Source organism: Microcaecilia unicolor, chromosome 1, assembly GCF_901765095.1.
Source record: "Microcaecilia unicolor chromosome 1, aMicUni1.1, whole genome shotgun sequence".
Classification (NCBI taxonomy): Eukaryota; Metazoa; Chordata; class Amphibia; order Gymnophiona; family Siphonopidae; genus Microcaecilia; species Microcaecilia unicolor.
Genome location: NC_044031.1, coordinates 94304590 through 94324896, shown reverse-complemented (window position 1 = coordinate 94324896; position 20307 = coordinate 94304590). Strand labels below are relative to the sequence as shown.

At 40.8% G+C, this 20307-nt stretch overlaps 1 protein-coding gene across 3 annotated transcripts in view; it reads right to left on the bottom strand.

The window, feature by feature from the left end:
* PARD3 (par-3 family cell polarity regulator) overlaps positions 1-20307 on the bottom strand; it is a 1299417-nt gene that overhangs the window by 14297 nt on the left and 1264813 nt on the right. For all 3 annotated transcript variants that reach the window (XM_030199049.1, XM_030199057.1, XM_030199066.1), the window contains one exon: positions 5128-5255. In XM_030199049.1, the coding sequence (XP_030054909.1) occupies positions 5128-5255 (128 nt within the window). The remainder of the gene's footprint in view (positions 1-5127; positions 5256-20307) is intronic.

Here is a 20307-nt window from a genome sequence, read left to right as displayed (position 1 = left end):
TTGGAGAGGTCCATAAGGTTAGGAAAATCTCAAACAAACAAAAAAACTATAAATCACACAGTTGTCTGCAGCTGCTGGTTGCGGAAGAGCAACTAGGCCAGGTTTAAGGTTGGAAGAGACAGCATGGTGCCTAGCCCTTCCTTTGGCTACCACTACTATGCAGGTTGTTCAGGTGGGGGCGGAGACATAAGCTGGGCTAACTGCCCCTGCATGGTTTGAAACATGGCTGGAAATTTCTTTCTGTGAGTTGGTAAAGAAGGGCGAATGCATACTTTCCTGTCCTTTTTGGCTTCATTGGTATCCAAGCAAGGCATACAGGCCCATTTGCGGAATTTTTCATTAAACAGCTTTCTTTCATTAGAGGTTGAGTCTGGTGTTTAATACACTTTGCCTGTAATGTACTATTGCATTTTTAATGGGTGGGGGATAGGGATTATAGCCTCTGCTCTTGCCAAATTTTCACTGTCATACATTTGTTGCATTGGGGAGCTCCTAGCTACTGGCACATCCTTATGGGCCAATATTCAGAAGCATTGCTCTAAAACCTCCAAGTAATGACATATATGCAAGCCAGCTGAATTCTGCAGCAACAACAGTGGTATGCAAACCACACTGGGTCCCTGAAGAAGTTATCAAAACTGGGCACTTTGGGCCTGTGCCAGGCTTAAGCCATTACGTCAAGTTGTTGAGATAAGTGCCTATTATGGTGTTTGTTTTTTTATACACTTATTTATATTTAACTCCTTTTGTTAGCACAGTAATGCTGGATTTATTTTGAACAGCACCGTTAAGGTTTTTGATACCACAAAAATATCCCAGCAGCCATAACTATTTTACTTGTCACCACTAGCAAAACACCTTCATCTTAATTATTTCAATTGTTATGTAGAAGGATCTTTAGATGTCACGGCGAGTATACTGCAATTCAAAAACATTTTATGCAGTAATGCCCAATCATCATTGATCCAATTTTTTAACCATTTTTACTATTTTTTGACATATTATAATTTTATATGAAAAATATCATAGCTTTAAAAAAAAAAAAACCCCCAAAGCCTCTGCCAACATGGCCAGGTTTTGATTACTTCCTCAGGGTACAGGCCCGAGACATGTAATGCAATTTCCCTTTCAGTTATGGTCGCTGGGATATTTTTGTGTTATGATTAGTGATCCCTGAACACTGAGTTTTTTGTCCTATCTATCGGAAGGTTTTTGATACAGCACATATTTACTCATTCTGGACATTGGATTTTGCGTGAGGATGTAGACTGATGATGTTTACTGATGCCAAATAGTGCTCGTAATGTTGAGTGGTTTCACTAGAGCAGTAGTAATTAAGCAATTTATGGTTCTGCTTTTATGATTCTATATTACTGATGTTTTTTTTTTGTTACATTTGTACCCCGCGCTTTCCCACTCATGGCAGGCTCAATGCGGCTTATATGGGGCAATGGAGGGTTAGGTGACTTGCCCAGAGTCACAAGCAGCTGCCTGTGCCTGAAGTGGGAATTTCCCATCCTTTTAACTTATTTCACATTAACCGCAATTAATAGATGAATATAGAGAAATGCCTATTTGTAATTCATAGTGCTGAATTGATTTTAAGAGGAGATTTTCTCGTAGCAGTGTATTAAGTCCTCCTCTTGGGGATATTTAATTTTAGGAGTAGCTCCTATCTTATCTATAAGGCATATGCATATTTTCAAACCCCCTCCCTAGCCCTGCACAATGTCTCTGCTCAATTCACAGGTATATGTACAGGTGTACAGGCCATGGGATGAATTCTATATATAGCACCCAAAAAAGCACTATTCTATAAACCGTGCATGAAGTTAGGCACGGATTATAGGATAGCACTTATGCCCTGGAATTGCAACTAACTTTTGGCATAGGCATATTATTATTAACATTTGTATAGCGCTACCAGACGCACGCAGCGCTGAACACCTGACACAGAGAGACAGTCCCTGCTCGATAGAGCTTACACTCTAAAAATACAGACAGACAAGACAATTAAGGGCAAGGAAAGTACTGGATGAGAAGGAACAAGGATAGGGGAATTGAGTAGTGGTTAGAAGCCAAAAGCAGTGGTGAAAAGGTGGGTTTTCAGCATAGATTTGAAAACAGGTAGAGATGGAGCTAGGCGTACAGGCTCAGGAAGACCATTCCAGGCAAAAGGTGCCGCAAGGGAAAAGGAACAAAGCCTGGAATTAGCAGTGGAGGAGAAGGGGGGCGACAAGAGAGATTTGTCCAGCGAGCAGAGATTACGGGGAGGAATGTAGGGAGAGAGGAGAGGTAATGGGGGCTGCAGAATGGATGCATTTAAAGGTCAGTAAGATAAGTTTGAACTGTACGCGGAAGCGGACAGGGAGCCAGTGAAGTGACTTGAGGAGTGGGCTAGTGTGGGTAAAACGATTTTGGCGGAAAATAAGTCGTGCCGCAGAATTTTGGACAGTCTGGAGAGGAGAGACTGAAACGTGGTGCGTGTAACTTTAGTCATATGGTAGACACACAATTTTAAAACTGCCTATTTCTGTGTTTGCAGGTGCAGCATCAGTTTTCTGAGCAGCCACTGGACTCTCTGCTTTCACTGACATTTTGGAACAATTGGGACATGACACCATCTCACCTGCCACTTTGTGCAATTAGCTGTACAGTCAAATAGAGAATGGTTTCTGACACTGTATTTTAACGTACAAGAAGCTGAGTTTCTGAATTGTAAAGTCCAGATGTTGCCATGTGTTTCTAATGACACCCCGAGGAAAATGATGCAGTTCTTATTTTTAAGACCTGAGGTGCAGCAAATGGGGAGCCCCTTTCACTCTCCTGTACGCTTGTAAATGATGTACAACCTTTAAAGGGGTTAGATATGTGTTCTTTTCAGCTCTTCAGCTAACTCTGTTCCCACCATTACTTCATCTACTGCTCAATCAAAAGCAAGTCCTTTGGCTCCCATTACTTAGTGGCACGTCACCTTGATTGCTAGCATTTAGCTTTATGGTTCTTAGTTTATTTTATTTCTTGGTTATTTCCTCAGAAGATGTCTCCACGTTTAATATTGTGAACTGACTCAGGGATTGCTTCAGTAATATTTTCTTCATAAAGATTTTTTTCTTGATGTATATTTTATAAAGCTTACCCTGTATTTCTGTTGAGCACTGTTTGCTTATGACTTATCTTGAAATAGAAAAGAACAAAATTAAAAAAAATAAAGGATGTATAAGTGCTGTCACCGATAATTACGTGTCATTAATCATGCCTGTGCAGCATTTAACAATATATCTTATTACGTGTTCTGTTATACTGAGACTTTTCCTACTGCATGTTTGAAGCAAAATAATATGAAAGAAATGACTTATCCCTTCAAACCCTGCAGCCTTGGTAACAAAGTTTAACTAAAATCCCCCAAGTACCCTGATTTTCTGTGGTAGCTCAAGAACAGGATCAATAGCTAAGGTCAGAATATCCTGTGGCACAGATTTCAAATTTCTATTTAAATTTGTACACATTCATACATAATTTTATGCTTCTTAGCAAGCTCAAAGACAATTTTTTAAATTATAACTTTTAATTAAATATCAGTTGTCTTTACTGTTTTAGCTCAGCAGGTTAACTTTTTTCCGTCCTACACATGTATTGATTTGTCTGAGCAAAGTTATCTTAGGGGCCCTTTGACTAATCTGCATTGCGCAATGCACACTAACCACCTGATTCTGCAAAGGTCACCAAAAACTGTGTGTGTAAATTTAGCGCATTCCCAATTTGTGTGTGCAATTTAATAGAATAGTGTGCCAATAATTGGCTTTTTAACAAGTAATTATCAGCATTAATTAGATTTAATTGGGACTAATGCACGTAAAGTTAGGTGGGGGATCTGCATCTAAAATTTACGTGTGGTCCAAAAAAGGGGGCATAGAAATGAGAGCGTCCTGGGCATTTTGGGTTGGATTAGGGGTGTGGTTTCGAGTTACGTGTGTAATTAGGATATATGGGTGCTCTGTGTGTAAATTTAGAAATGGTATTTGCACCATGTTTTCATTGGTGCAAATGGCTGCACCTAAATTGATGCTCAACCTCTCCACTAAGCTTTAATTCTATTAAACTGCGACAAATTTTAGGTGCGGCTTATAGAATACCATTTACGCAGGTTCTTTTCAGCGCTGAATTTTTTAGGCACCATAAATAGAATCTAGCACTAACTGAATAATGCAGACTTAACATGGGAGCCTTTAGCACCTCCTAAATAGGAGGCAGTTAAGAGTTCAAATATTATTTTTTTTTCAGTGGTCGTGTGCTAATGCTAACATTAGCACAGAGTCAGAAAAAGATACAACTCAGCCACTCGGCACATACTCAGACATGCCTTCCTTTTATTAAATACTACTACACAAGAGTGGGCGGCCTCCCCTTATTGGGTTTGCCTAACTCTTAACTGAAAAAAGCTAAATTTACAGCTGTGCTAGAAATGAGTTTAATGCACAGGAAAGTCCTGCATTAGGATGTGCTAAGCACTCCTAATGATCATTTCTATAGTGCTACTAGGTGTATTTTCTCTGTCCCTAGTGGGCTCCCAATCTAAGGTGTTTTTTGTACCTGGGCAATGGAAGGTTAAGTGACTTGCAGTGGGAATCAAACTCAGTTCCCCAGGATCTCAGCTCACTGCATTAACCATTAAGCTACTCCTCCACTCCAGCTTAGTAAAAGGTCCCTTTAATTCTCAACATCCAAAGGTATTCCAGTTCTCCTGAAGAAAGTTACTGTAGACCCTCTTTGTCCATTGTTCTTTCAATCTATTTAGCCTGTTAACAACATTTTACAGACAATGCAGCTGCACCATTTACATAATACAGATCTTGACACAATTATTTGAATTATAAGGCATTCCAAATATAGAAAAATAGATCAAAGAGGCTTGTACATATCCTTAATGTGGAAGCTAGGAGTTGGCATCATTTGTTTGGACTAGTGTCAAAAAAATGGGATATGCTTTACATCTTCCTGCCTTCTCTGATAGCCCTTCACTTATTTCTATAACTTTTGGTGAAGCCCTGTAAATTATCACTACCTATGATGAAACTATGACAGATGTGTGTGAATGGCAAATAAACATTAACAAAATGATCTTACCTGGGTAATGAACTGTACTGGCGCTGGGCTTGTTGAAAGTTCTCTCGCTCTTCTTGCCTTTGCCGCTGCATCTGAACCTCTACAGATACAGAGTGCCTGCCACTTTGTGCGTAGGTATTGGAATTTGGCTAAAACACGAAAGCAAATAAGACAGCCACTTTAATTAAAGATACAGATAAGAAACATCCACACAGATCAATTATATAGCATGTAACCAGTGAAACTGGCAATCTCTATTAGATCTTAACTTCTGCTCTCTGTGGGTAAGAAGAATCATGATATAGATTTTCCATGTAAAGCATACAGAAGCGAAGCTGGAGCGTGTAGTTAGATAGAAGATCTATAATGCAACAGCTTTATCCAATCACAGTGAAAAGGTACAACAACAACTAATCATTTCATGTTATAAACAGTTTCTTTAAAGGTAAAAGGAAAGTAACAATTGTTGCAAGGCTTCTTTTAGCTTAACAGATACACTTTGAATGCAGAATAGATGATCTGAACAGATATTATGGCAGCTCTTCTCCTGCCACTAATCCACATCGGATATGCAAGTTATCTCTCAGTGATCCATCCTGCTGATGAAGCGGAATATTTTTAACTTCTTTGGCATGCATACATGTAAAACGAATAATGATATTGCCGTCAGATACCTATGCGTTTTAAGCCAGATGAAAATGAATACATATCATTTTGTGGTTATAGGCATAGCACGGAATATTTAATTTGGGCAGTCAATTAAAAAGCTCCAGAAGTACAAAATAGGAAATGGTCTGAAGAGTCCTTTATTTGGTTTTTAGTCCATTAAGTGACAGCCCACTTAATAAGCCTGCTACCTGCTTGATATCACAAGATAAATGATTTGATAAAGCCAGTTCGGAGACAGCTACAAGAAAAAGAAAAACAGACAGAAACAGTAATATAAGCTATTTTGACATCTATTAAAAAAAAGTAATACAAAACACACAAAAATATATGTTACCCGTGTCCATGGAAATGAGCCGAGCGGTTCACAAATCATGATCTGAGGAGGAGCATGTGACTTCTCAATTATATAATCTATTTTCTCATGACCAAGAAATATGTCTCCTTCCCAAGAAGGGGACTTCGTTATCATAAACAGTTGATCATGTAGTCAGTAATTCACATCACACTGCAAAGTGATGATTGAAATTCAGAAAAGAAATCACAAGATGCACTGTACTGAATCATGGAATGACTATACATACATATATCTAAGTTTCTTTTTTAGTTTGCCCAGAAGCTGACTGAACTGGAAACCCTCCTGATCATTTGGGCTTCCAGCTCAGCTGGAACTAGTCACTACAGGGTTTTCCTTCGATTCTATAAATGGCATCAAATTTCTATGTGCAAAACTGTGTGCTATCCTGAGATGTGTGTGCAACTAAATTGGCTAATGAACCATAGCATCAATAATTGAGTGCTATAATTGGAATTGGTAACAATTTAGATTTGCACGTGCATCTTGTTAAGTCCTATTCTATAAAGATCTGTGCACAAATCTTATAGTGCACAACTCAAAAGGGATGTAGCTAAGGGAGGGGCATGGGCAAGTCAGGGATGTTCACTAAGGATGAGCGCAGTATTACTGAACACCGGGGATCTGCACATTAAATTACACACCAGGATTTACTCCAGGTTTCAGCTGGTGTAAACCCTTGTGCCCAAAGTTTGGCGCACAAATCGACTCTAAGCGCTATTCTATAAATGGCACCCACCTCAGAGCGCTGTTTATAGAATAGCGCTCTGCTTGGATTTTTATTTTTGGTGGTGATTTGAGCACCACTTACTGAATCTAGTTCTTTATGTGCAATCTGTTACTACCAAGGGTTTGCAGCGACAAGGGAGTAGCGTGATCAACAGGACACTTCCAAGCAGAACCAAGGAGACGAGAGATGGCAAAATATTCTTTAACAGTAGATAAGACTCGACATAGCACCGTGTTTCGGCGAACACCGCCTGCCTCAGTAGTCTGTGTATGGTGATCACTTGTAGATGCTGCCAAAGAGCAAGAAAACCAAATCAAGCCTTTAAAAAGACTAATGAATGGTAAATATGCGCGTAGCGTGGTTAAAAACATCAACAAAGCTTAGAGTGTGATTAAGTCCAATGAGAACCAAGCAAAAAGAAATGCTGTGTCAGCAATGGTTTACCATCATTTTTAACCCTTTCCTCTCTAACATCTAACCCAGCCATCACAGTGATTATCCACAGTCGGGCCACAGACTGCCTCTCAGTGGCGTTCCTAGGGGGGGGGGGGGGCGGTGGGTGCGGTCCGCCCGGGGTGCATGCCTCTGGGGAGGGTGCCACATGCGCCTGTCGTTTGTTCGTTCCATGCTCCCTCTGCCCTGGAACTGTTCCGGGGCAGAGGGAGCATGGAACGAATGAAGGACAGGCGCGCACGGCACCCCCCCCAGCGGCGTGCACCCGAGGGGGGTTTCTTTCATGGGGGGGGGGGTCACGCTGCATCCGGGAGGGGGGCGCTGCACCCAGGGGGCGGGGCGCATTGGCAATCCGCCCCGGGTGTCAGCCCCCCTAGGAACGCCACTGCTATCTCTCCTCTCTGCTGGAGCAACCTCAGCCCCAGCAGTTGATGCTGCTCCTGTGTAATGACTTGGACTGCCTTCTCCCAGCTCCTCCCCAGGAGCTCTTTTGTAGGTACATGTGGAAACTCTCCCCCAAACTCAAAAGTGGAGAAAAAGAAAAACATTTCTTATAGAAAGTCATTCAGAAAGTTCAATGTTATTTATGTCATCCTAGTTACATTAATTTGATGCTAAGACTGAGGCGTCAATTGCAAAAATAGATATATTAATGTACCTTCTACTATTATTGCTACCGAACAAGAGGACAGCATAAATCCAAGGGAATGGACGCTTGGTTCCAAAATTTGATTAGGAAACTCTATTTGTTACAACACTGCGTTCAAATGCACTTCCATTCTAAATTACAGAGGGTCAAGTCCTTTCACAATCCTGGCCACTACAGCAAGGAAAGCAATACAATTAACTAAATTAGATTTTAGTGGGAATGGATTATCAAGTTCACAGCAATTCATGAGTTCTGCAATACATCTTGGGATTTAAGTCAAAATCCAGCATTAGGTTTGAATATTGAGTTTCGCTTTTTGAAATTAGTTTAAAGGAAGGACATTTTTCAAGGACATTATAAAGGAAAGTACAGACTGCTAGTCTCTCATTATCTTCATACATATTATGCTTAACCATGAAAGTCCCACTGTCATGGCCATGGCCCCACATGCCAACTCACCTTGTCCTCCGATGGCAGGGCTGCTGGTGGACCTCCCCACCATGTCAAGCCTCCGGCAAGGCAGTCTCCTGTGCCCCTGTGGTCCATGGCTCCTTTCCCTGTGTTGTGCCGGCTGACGCCGGGCCTCTTTAGGCATGCATGCGCATGTAGGACATACACTGAAAGAGCCAGCAGCAGGAAATCCAGGATGGCTGCAGAAGCGAATAGTTCATAACCACATACTAAACCTCAGGTAGTTTACCTGTGGTTTCTGAGGGCTTTTTCTCCACTTTACCAATTAAGCACTCCTGCTAGAATTTTTGGTTTGGTATTAGGTTAGGTTTTTTTGCTCTAGCAATACTGCATACGTTCTGTGGTTGGGAGGCGGGGATAGTGCTGGGCAGACTTATATGGTCTGTGCCCTGAAGAGGACAGGTACAAATCAAAGTAGGGTATACACAAAAAGTAGCACATATGAGTTTATCTTGTTGGGCAGACTGGATGGACAGTGCAGGTCTTTTTCTGCCGTCATCTACTATGTATGTTACTATGTTCTGATTTTTAAAAGAGCCCCTTACTTCCATCAAGTGCCTTTGCAACAGGTCTCTGGAGTTGCCTTGCCTTGTCTTCAACCATTCTTGCCTTCTTTCCAACCAGCCTGGCCTAGCCTGGTCTCCAGCTCCAGCCAAGCCTTCAGCTCCTGCCAAATCTTCAGGTCTACTGCAGCCTTGCTTTAGCTCCTGCCGAGTCTTTAGTTCCAGTGCAACCTTGTCTCAGCTCCTGCTGAGTCTTCAGTTCCAGTCCAGCATTGCCTCAGCTCCTGTTGAGTCTTCAGTTCCAGTCCAGCTGAGTCTTGTGCCTAGTTCAGTCTGTCTTGTGCCTATGGCCAGTCAAGGCCCAGTTAACCCTCAGGTTTGCCGGGTAGAGCCAATTTGGCTGCAACCTAAGGGCTCATCCTTCTGAAATAGTAAAACTATCTTCTTAGCATGAACCAGTGGCATAGCTAAGGGTGGGTCTGGGTTGGCACAGGCCCATCCATTCTTAGCTCAGGCCTACCAAAAAAGTTCAGTGGCAGCCATCTTGCTCTCTTCTCTCCCTCCCCCAGATCTGGCATTCTCCTCCTGTGGTCCAGCCACTCTCCCTCTCCTTCTCTGATCTACCTCAACATCTTCATTGGCGCAACAGTGATGCACCTCCACCATCTGCATCGGCTCCACAGGCTTCCATCTGCCATATCTAACCCTCACTGACATCACTTCCAGTTTCCTGGAGGTGGCAGAGGGAAGTTTGCAAGGTCAGTGCAAACAACAGAGCTACGTCGCTGCTGCACTGGTGACAATGCCAGGTACATCGGGGGGGGGGGGGGGGGGGGGGGCTAATGCTGGATCCGGAGTCAGAGGAGAGGGAGAAAGATGCAGGACAAGGAGGGCCCACCCAAAATGATAGGTCTGGCTATACCACTGAGCATGATATGAAGCACATTTCCACAGTACAACATATTTCTGATATGCACGTGTTCTACTGCAATGTTACAGCTAAAGAAGAAATCCAAACAGAGAACTTGTAAACTATTGAAAAACTTATAAATAGAATTTATACTCCTTTTTCCCTAAGAAAAGGTGCAAGTACTCAGATGCAGGGACATTCTTGGGAAGGAGGGGAAAAGTGAAGTGACAGCACAGGGCCCTGAACTTTCAGAGCCTACCTCAGACTCATCCCCTGTGTCACAAATGTAGGGAAGGTGAGCCCTTGGGCCACCGTTGGAGACTGGCTAGTGGCAGGCAAGTCACTCAGGCTAGGCAAAGCAGTAGGCAAAGGACTAGGCAGGCAGGCAAGGCTGAGCTGGAGACAAGACAGGCAAGGCTTGGATGAAGACTAAGCAGGCTGGAGCTGGAGACAAGCAAGCAAGCAAGACAGGGCCTGAGATAAGGCAGCTGAGACAAGGCAAAGTGACCTCATTGCGAAGGCAAGGAAGAAAAGTCCAGGAGAGCTTACATAGCCCCTCTTGGATGACAATCTCTGGCTGACACCACTATAAAAGAGGCACTTCAGTGCATGTGTGCACCTAGGGAAACCGACCCTCACCAGCACAGCACCATGAACAGGACGCCAGACTGGAAGAGTGCTCTTCTGTCTCCCCCACTATCTTTTCTCTCTCCTCCCTACCCCAGGGTGTTCCTAGTGCTTCCCACTCTCCCATAAGAGTGTGGCTCATTTCTATTCCTTGCTGGTGGCAGAGAGGACTAAAGGGAGGATTCATGATGTAACTTAATTCTGTGGGGCACAGGACCTCGGCTCTACTACTTCAGCCTGCATGGGTGGATATTTGGATAAAATGTGCCTGTATGAAAAAATCCTGCAGAATCCAATATATTACTTGTTATTAGTGACTACCTTTATCTTAGTATAGATAGTCAAATAGAATTTGAAGTAGTCAGCGGAAGTCACAATGCAAGATGCTTCCGCAGCTCAGTAACCTCTTAGCTTTAAATATTTTATGCATCAAAAGAGACATGAAGCATTTAGTTGGAATATATATGGCCCACAAACTGACATTTGTGTTTCAGTGGAACCCAGAAATATGTTATCTATGAAACTGAAAAAGAAAAATGTATAAAGCACAACCCACTGCCATCTAAGGTGCATTAAGTCACAGGATTATCTTTGTAAAGAAGACTAGAACATCGCCCATCTTATCTTTACAAGAACTTTATCTAGGCTAGAGTATTAGAAAGCGAATCAAACATGTTGGTTTTTTTTCTCTATCATCATTAATAGCTTTCAAATATTGTAATATCTGCTACAAACATCTGGTTGCATTTTAGAGAACTAAATAGCTCTCATAGAAGAAATATATTGTTCAATAAATTACTGAAGACGTCTTTCAAAATAGTACATTTGCAGCAAGGTATTTAACTAAGCTTATAATAGGAGAAAATATTTTAAAGAAATCAATTTCTTGTTTAGCAGAATGCACGCCTGAACAGATTTTGCCCTTCTAGTACCATAATAAGATGTTTAAGATTATGGCCACAAAATTCTAAATCATTTACTAAAGGATAAGAAATGAACATTATGGTCTGCTTGTGTGTATACAGCCGCAGAGTTTTAGAAAAGCCCCTTTGTTATGTATTAAAGAGACTATTGATATGAACAAAGCTTTGCAAAATGACCTCCTTATGCTCTTAAACTTGTAGGAGTTAATTCTATATAGGGGCACCAATTTGGGGCCTATCCTATAATGAAAAATAGGGTGTGTATGCATTTAAGTTATACCAGTCATAGACTGCTGTAAATGTTCACACCTATATGGGGATATACCTGTGTATAGTTTTTGATCATTTACATGTGTGTGAGCTCACCTGCAAAGTATCTGTCGTTGAAGAAAAGTCCATATTTACAGAATACTACAAAGCCAGATTATTGTCATTTGTTCAACATATGTGCATACAGTGATGTGAAAACGTTTTTGCCTCTCTAGCTTTCCTCTATTACTGCATATATGTCACACTGAATGGTTTCTGATCTTAAACAAAATATAATATTAGACAAAGGGAACCTGAGTAAAAACATAACACAGTTTTTACACTATGATGTCATTTTTTAAGGAACAAAGTTATCCGACACCCATATCACCTAAGTGAAAAAATAACTGTCTCCTTAGTTACTCCGTCAACCTATTGACCCAATTTAATTGATAATTAGATTCAGCTGATTGAGCACAGCCAGGCTTGATTGCAGCCAGCCCTGTTGAATCTAAAACATTGTATACTCATTGTATACTGAATGTTATCAAGAAAGTGAAGTAGTCGCCAGAGAGTTTCTACAAGAACATTATGCCATGATCAAAAAAAAAAAAAATTCAGAGAGATAAGAAAAAATTATTGAAATATATCAGTCTAGAAAGGGTTACAAAGCCATTTCTAAAGCTCTGGGACCCCACCAAACTACAGTACAACAAGAACCATTATCTCCAAATGGAGAAGACTTGAACAGTGTTGAATCTTCCCAGGTGTGGCTGGCCTGACAAAATTACTCCAAGGGTGTAGTGATATCTTATCTGGAAATTCACAGAACATTCCAGAAGCAGAGGCATTCCTAGGTGGGTTGCCAGGAGAGTGGCTGCTCCCCCCAAATGGACTTCCGATGGCGCTGGCACCTATTTTTCACATGATCAGTCGCGTTTAAAATACGTGCCATCGGCAGTCCACTTTCCACTCCTCCCGCGCCCTCAACCTGGCTATGCTTCTGCCCAGAAGAATATCCAAAGATCTTCAGGACTTTCTAGTCTCAGCTGTAGTCAGTGTTCATGACTCCAAAATAAGAGATAGACTGGGTAAAAATGGGATTCCTGGGAGAATAGCAAGGCAGAAACTGCTACATCCAAGGGTAACATCAATGCTTGTTTCATTTTTGCAAAAATACACAGGGGATGATTCCCAAGACTTTTGAAATAATGTTCTATAGGCAGATAAGTCAAAAGTGGGACTCTCTGGATAACACAGGTCCCATTATGTCTGGTTCAAAATAAATATAGCATTCCACAGTAAGAAGATCATACCAGTCATCATAGGAGCCAACTTTTCAAAATTATTGGGGGTGCTAAGCCCAGTGGAAATAACCCTTCCTTGGATACACACAATGAATTTTCTCAATACTGGGGGTGCTCAAGCACCTACAGCACCCACAGAGTCCGCTCCTATGCCAGTCATCAAACATGGTGGTGGCTGGTTATCAAGCAGTCCTGACTTAGCTTCCATAGGATAAAGAAAAAATGAGTGTGTGGCAGACTGCAGTTCAGACCTGGTTCTCTTCTTTCTCCTCTACTGAATTCTTATGGATTGACTACTGATTATGAGTGAACAGATTAACAACCATTGCAGCCTAACTTGCCTGGTTTATTAAATTGTGTAATTCCTCAGTAATTCCGCATAATGAGCAGCCGATTGGCAAACTATATACAACTATATTCTTCAATATACCACCACCTGTTGGAATCCCCACTCCCCCCTCCTCCAAAGGTTAGACAGAGTAACTACGCCCGGCACTGAAGAAGAGTTTTATTTACAGTGGGACACATAGCCAGGGTTGCTGATAGCTGACAGAGAATGTTCCAGTCACCTCTGAGGACTTGATAGCTGCTGCATGAGGGAGTCCATTTGATGCCATTCCCAACAGAGTCAGGGTAAGTCTGCCTATCTACAGAGTTTATGAGTATCCAAGTTAAAGAATGGCTACAGCTAGGGGTAGGGCAAGTGGGGAGACCACGACAAGCGAGGTGTTGTTGTCATGGTCTTGGTCTCTAGTGGTGGGTTCTAGCCTGATCAAGCACACAGCAGTATGTTTAGACCAAATCAATCAGTATCAGTGGTTGTTTTAGGAGCATGCTAGCAGTGGCATGGATGTTGTCAACTGCAGTGGCAGTCCCCTTCTTCTATGGAGAGGGCCAGTGCCAGAATAAGAAAGCCAGCAGTGCCTGTCTCAGACTGGGATGGAATAGGATGGCTGAAGGTATTAAGAAACAGAATCAACGGTTAAGAAGGGGAATGTGCTTTTACAGCAACCCTGATGAAAGAATTGATAGTAGTACCTCGGCATTTCTGCGGTATATGCTCAGACAGAACATCTATGTGACTCAAAGGCTACATATTCTGCTCTGAAATGCTCTAGACAGAAGATCAATCCATGTATTTAATTGCTTGGTATTGTTAGCTGCATGCATGAACGTAACTGCATGATTCTGTAATTTGCATGATATTGTAAATGCATTTACATAAGTAGTAGAATGCTGTGGCCATAATAAATTCACTTCTCGGAGGATTTGTCAAGTGCTGATATTGAGAGTGTAGTGTGTGGAATGAAAGGAGAGTGTCAAGGTGCTGCCTGCTCCATTTGTGTGGCTACTCAGGTTCCCTTTGTCATATATTTATATTTTGTTTACAGATCAGAAACCATTCAGTGTGACACATATGCAATAATAGGGGAAATTAGGAGGGGGAAACTTTTTCACATTGCTGTAAATGACTACAATATTGGCATTTATGTGAAAGGGAACGGGATTAGGATTTGATATACCGCCATTCTGCAGTTCTTGCAACTACATTTCTCTTCCAGCATTCCCCTACAGCAGCCCTGAAACGGCCAAAAAATACCGACAGACAAAGAATGTGCTACCTTCCGCCCATCTAAAACAACACTGCTGCCTCAGCACAACACAAAAAAAAAAAACATGGGAAAAAAAAAACACTCAACAAAGGCTGACCCCCCCTACAACCACATTTACATTTCACCAACAGAAAGACCACCCTCCACAAACCTCCTTGACAGACAAAACTACACACACACAATACAACAGAAACACACCCTCAAAGCCACACACCAATCCAACCCACTTTGCCAGCACAGCACAGCACATCCCCCAACCCCCAAGCAAAAAACAAAATAAAACAAAAAAAGACACACATCATCAACCTGCACACACACCGCACCCTCACACACTCACACATTCACACACACACACACAAAATAACTCTGTGACACATACACACACACACACAAAAAACCACATGCTAGCGCCCGTTTCATTGGTTTCTGAAACGGGCCTTTTTTACTAGTATATTTATATTTTGTTTACAGATCAGAAACCATTCAGTGTGACACATATGCAATAATAGGGGAAATTAGGAGGGGAAAACTTTTTCACATTGCTGTAAATGACTACAATATTGGCATTTATGTGAAAGGGAACGGGATTAGGATTTGATATACCTTATTCTGCAGTTCTTGCAACTACATTCAAAGCGGTTTACATAGCATATACAGGTACTTATTTGTACCTGGGGCAATGGAGAGTTAAGTGACTTGCCCAGAGTGACAAGGAGCTGCAGTGGGAATCAAACCCAGTTTCTCAGGATCAAAGTCTGCTGCACTAACCACTAGGATACTCCTCCACAATACTTGCTGCCTACATCTATATAGAGCCTTATAGCCAGATATTCTAACCGCTATTACCACATCCTCAGGCAGCGAGTTCCAGACCCTTGGGCGGACTGACCATTGGAACAATAAGGGCAGTGCCCGAGGGCCCACAATATAGGGAGCTCACTCTCCCCTAGTTTCTATCTAGTTTAATCACTAGATAGGTAGTTAGGGGCCAATGGCCCTTATTGCCCGAGGGCCCAGAATACTGTCAGTCTGCCCCTGCCCTGACCTGTATGTCTCAATTCCTACTTCTATGATCTATCCAAAATGAAGCTGAAAACCTCTATGTACATCACTCTTTCATTGCAGCAAACATGCACACCATTTCAGCTACAGTGCTAAACACCAATTGCAACCTGGCTGCTATTTTGCCATTACACAGTAAGCCAATAAAATAATACAATACAATATTTGGAACTTTTATTCTGCAATTTACCAAATGGCTTAGTGTGGATTACAATAGGTATCTAGTAGAGAGAACATACATCTCTGAATAGCAGCTAAATATACATAGTAAAAAGACGATCATAATAAAACCAATCTAAACATTTAAAAATGTCCCAAACAAGTGGGTCTTTAATAACTTCTAAAATCTTAAATAAGATTCTTGTCGTATGATCAAAGGTAGAGAATTTCAAGATTTATTTGTCTAATGGAAAGAAGCAGTAAAATAACATTTTTAATGTACTTGATTTACAGAAGGGTAAAGCAACAAGACACGTCTCCTAGCTTGTGTGCTTTTAGGGAATGACAGATGAGGAAAATAAGCTGGAGCTTCACCATGAATTAGCCTAAAAACAATTGAGCATAGTTTAAATAAACAACACGCATGAATAGGAAGCCAAATTGCAATAAACCAAATTCGCAATTTGAGCCACCTGAATCACCTGTTTCAATGCTCATTCCCCTCAATAAGGGTGGATTTGTCTTAACAAGTGCAACTTTAGCAAAAATGTTCTTAAACTACTGCAGTCACCCGTAGTGCCAATGTCATGGAGAAGTCAATAATTACGTGTAACTCTCTACTTATGAAATGCTTTCTAGATAATATTCTGAATTAATTATTATTGTCTTGCAAAACTTAAATCTTCTGCAAGTTATCTAGAGATGGGATTTTAAAGAGATGAGATTTTTTTTAAGTGGGAAAATGCCTCTGAACGTCAGCGGTCTGAATGTTTTTGTCTTGACAGATTCGCTGAACCATCACTCTTCATTGGGGAAAAAAACCCCAGTTTTCTTATATATCTTTCTCTTTAGAATGTTTCTTAATATATGTTATTAGAAGCGAGTATAGCTGAATATGAATATTTTAACCTAAATCTTCCACTTATCCTTCTTCAGTCCACTGTTCCACAAAACAACAGGGGACTGAAGAAAGAGCACCTATATACAAATAACATTGAAAGTATAGTCTGAACGACACATGTCTGAGTGACTGTAAATCACAACAAAGATCTCCCCGACGAAGCCTAAAAGGGTGAAAGAGGACCCCATTGGTGGCTGGTTGACACTACAGATGGGCAAAGACCTAAAGATAAGTGGAAAATTTAGGTTAAAATATTCATATTCAGCTATACTCGCTTCTAATAACATATTAAGAAACATTCTAAAGAGAAAGAGCTATAAGAAAACTGTTTTGTTTTTTTTTGCCAATGAAGAGTGGTGGTTCAGTGAATCTGTCAAGACAAAAACATTCAGACCGCTGATGTTCAGAGGTATTTTCCCACTTTAAAAAAATCTCATCTCTTTAAAATCCCATCTCTAGAACTTGGATAAGAATTAAGTTTTGCAAGACAATAATAATTAATTCAGAATATTATCTAGAAAGCATTTCATAAGTGGAGTAACACATCATTGTTAAGCAAAACCACTTCAGATTAGGATTAATGTTCATAGTTGAGTGGTAAAAAGTTCTATACTTTAGAAGTCAATAATTACTCCAAACGCCATATGTTAGAAAACAATGGAGCCTAGTTCCACTTATCAATGGCCTTTTGTGCCTTAACATCTCCAACTCATAAAATTCTAGTTTTCATGGTTACTCTTTAACAAATTATCAATCATCTACACAGTTATAAAGTGGCCAATGGTCTCAAACCCCAAGCTTCGTTCACAGGAACAATAATCTGGAAATCATCTGCAGATAAGTAATGAACTAACAGAAGATTATCTATTACCTGGCCAGGAGAGAGCATATAGACATTAAAAAGAAGAGGATGGGAGGGGAGGGGCCTTTGAAGAATCCTGCATTCCAATAACCATTCTGTCGAACAAATCTACCACCACTTAAACTTACAAGATCTTTCTTTCAAAAACTCGGCATACCAATTAATCATCTTTCTCGAGTTACCGAATTCAGATAACTTAAATAACATGGCATCATGATCCACCAAGTCAAAACACCTACATCTAGGGGCCTATTTTCACTAGGCAACTAAATTTAGATGCTTAAAATGCTGCCAAAACCATACCTAGAGAACAATGTGGAGGAGTGGCCTAGTGGTTAGAGCACCGGTCTTGAATCCAGAGGTGGCCAGTTCAAATCCCACTGCTGCTCCTTGTGTTCTTGGGCAAGTCACTTAACCCTCCATTGCCTCAGGTACAAACTTAGATTGTGAGCCCTCCTGGGACAGAGAAATATCCAGTGAACTTGAATGTAACTCACCTTGAGCTACTACTGAAAAAGGTGTGAGCAAAATCTAAATAAATAAATAAATACATAAAGTGGGCATTAGGACGCTCCACTAAAGCTGAGTACAGGGTTTCCTAATGCACACGTAACAGAAAAAATATTACTCCCAGATACAGTAAGCAAAGAGAATATCAATGGGCTGTGCACAAAAAACATGGGCTAACAGGGAGAGATTATGTCAGACCTATGTACATATAGGTCTGTGATAGATGCAGCTATATTTGGTATACAAGAAAATTATGTCCACACCAAGAGTTGCATGTGCATACATCTGAACATATGCTGGAATGGTATTCTGTGCATACAGTTTTCCAATACTATTCTTTATTTGCACCACAGCCAGCAGTTATTATGTGCAGACACCCAACATTTTGAATACCAGTTTTGTCAACAGTTCAGCATTTCTTTGTTCCACTACACCTCCCCTTCAACTTCTCTTCAGTGAAGGCTGAAACAGTTTGGGCTCTTTCGGAAAGGATGAAACAGCTTGGGCTTTTTAGGAAAGGCTGAAATGGCTTGGGATCTTCAGCTTGGAGAAAAGACGGCTGAGGGGAGATATGATAGAGGTATATAAAATACTGAGTGGAGGGAACAGGTAGACGTGAATCACTTGTTTATTCTTTCCAAAAATACTAGGACTAGGGGGCATGCGATGAAGCTACAAAGTAGTATATTTAAAACGAATCGGAGAAAATATTTCTTCACTCAGCATGTAATTAAACTCTGGAATTCATTACCAGAGAATGTGGTAAAAGCGGTTGCTTATTTCTCTCAGTTTTTGAGGTTTAAGCGTATCTGCACTATGGAGGACGATTACAAAGCACATTCTGAGGAATTTGGCACTAATCTGTTACAAAGAAATTACCCACGCAAAGTCATCAAGCGTGCATATACCAGGGCAAAATTTAACAACAGAGATCTACTACTACGGGAACCACAACGACACCAGCAAGATGATGGTGTCATGACATTTGTTACCAGATATACCCCTGGCGGGGAATCAACAGCAGGGATAATTAGAAAGCATTGGGACATTATTAGATCTCATCCAGTGTTTGCAGACTACAATATTAGGACTGCATTCTCACGCTCCAAAAATCTCAAAGAGATCCTGAGTCCAGCTGTTTTGCCGATTTTATCAAAGGACAAAGAGCAGTCGCTACCCACAGGACATTATAAATGTATGAAACCACGATGCAAAACATGTCCGGCCACTATTGAAGGTACCTATTTTACCTTCAAAGATAGAACAATTACATTGAAAAGTTATACCTCTTGCCGTTCAATAGGCATCATTTATTATATAGTTTGTCCGTGTGGTAAATATTATATCGGCAAATCAACTAGATCTTTACATGAAAGATTGATAGAACACCGCTCACGCATTAACGCTCAAAATTTTGGAGCGCCTCTCGTTCAGCATTGGGTGTCTCTTAAACACACTTTAGAAGACTTAAAATGCATGGTAATCGAGCAGATACTTCCCTCCAAAAGAGGAGGTGATCTCAACAGAAGAATTCTTCAGCGTGAGACTTATTGGATTTTCACATTAGATACAATAGAACCAGCAGGATTAAACACGTACATCCAATGGGGCAGTTTTTTCTAAATCTAAAAAAACTTTCTCACATTATCTGAATTGTTATTTAGCTTCAATATGTTTTATTGTTCTATTTAGTTTGTCTTTAAGCACTTTTTTTGTTTTGTTTTTCTAAAAATTCTTTAACTAAATTTTTCAAACATTGTATAAAACATTTTCATGTTTTCTTACACAAGCTGCAGACACGGGATTTAAATCCTTTGCCTGATTCGTCAGACCTTTAAGAGCTTCTGACGATCCTCACGCATTGACGTTTGACGTAACGTTACCAGCTGTTCAGTTGAGATTAGATAAAACGCTATCGCCATTTTGTCCATTTCAAAGGATACAAATCAGCACACATTGAAGCCTGGGGCATGAATCGGGTAAGCCTCGAACCGCTTTTAAGAAAGACCTTGCGATTATGTAGATGAGTTTAACAGTATGTTAAGATATAAATATAAGAAAAATATAGGAGACTTGACGTCTGTTTTCTCTGGTTTTTTCCTTCTCTTCGACAGAATTATAGCCACTCCCCCTTGACAAAGTCTATACGAAACGGGAACCTGTCGGGGTTTTAAGAGGGCACCAATTTGCCTAAGATGAGTGCAGTGTGTTGCTTTTCGATAAATACATATTTACTGAGATTCAATATAAA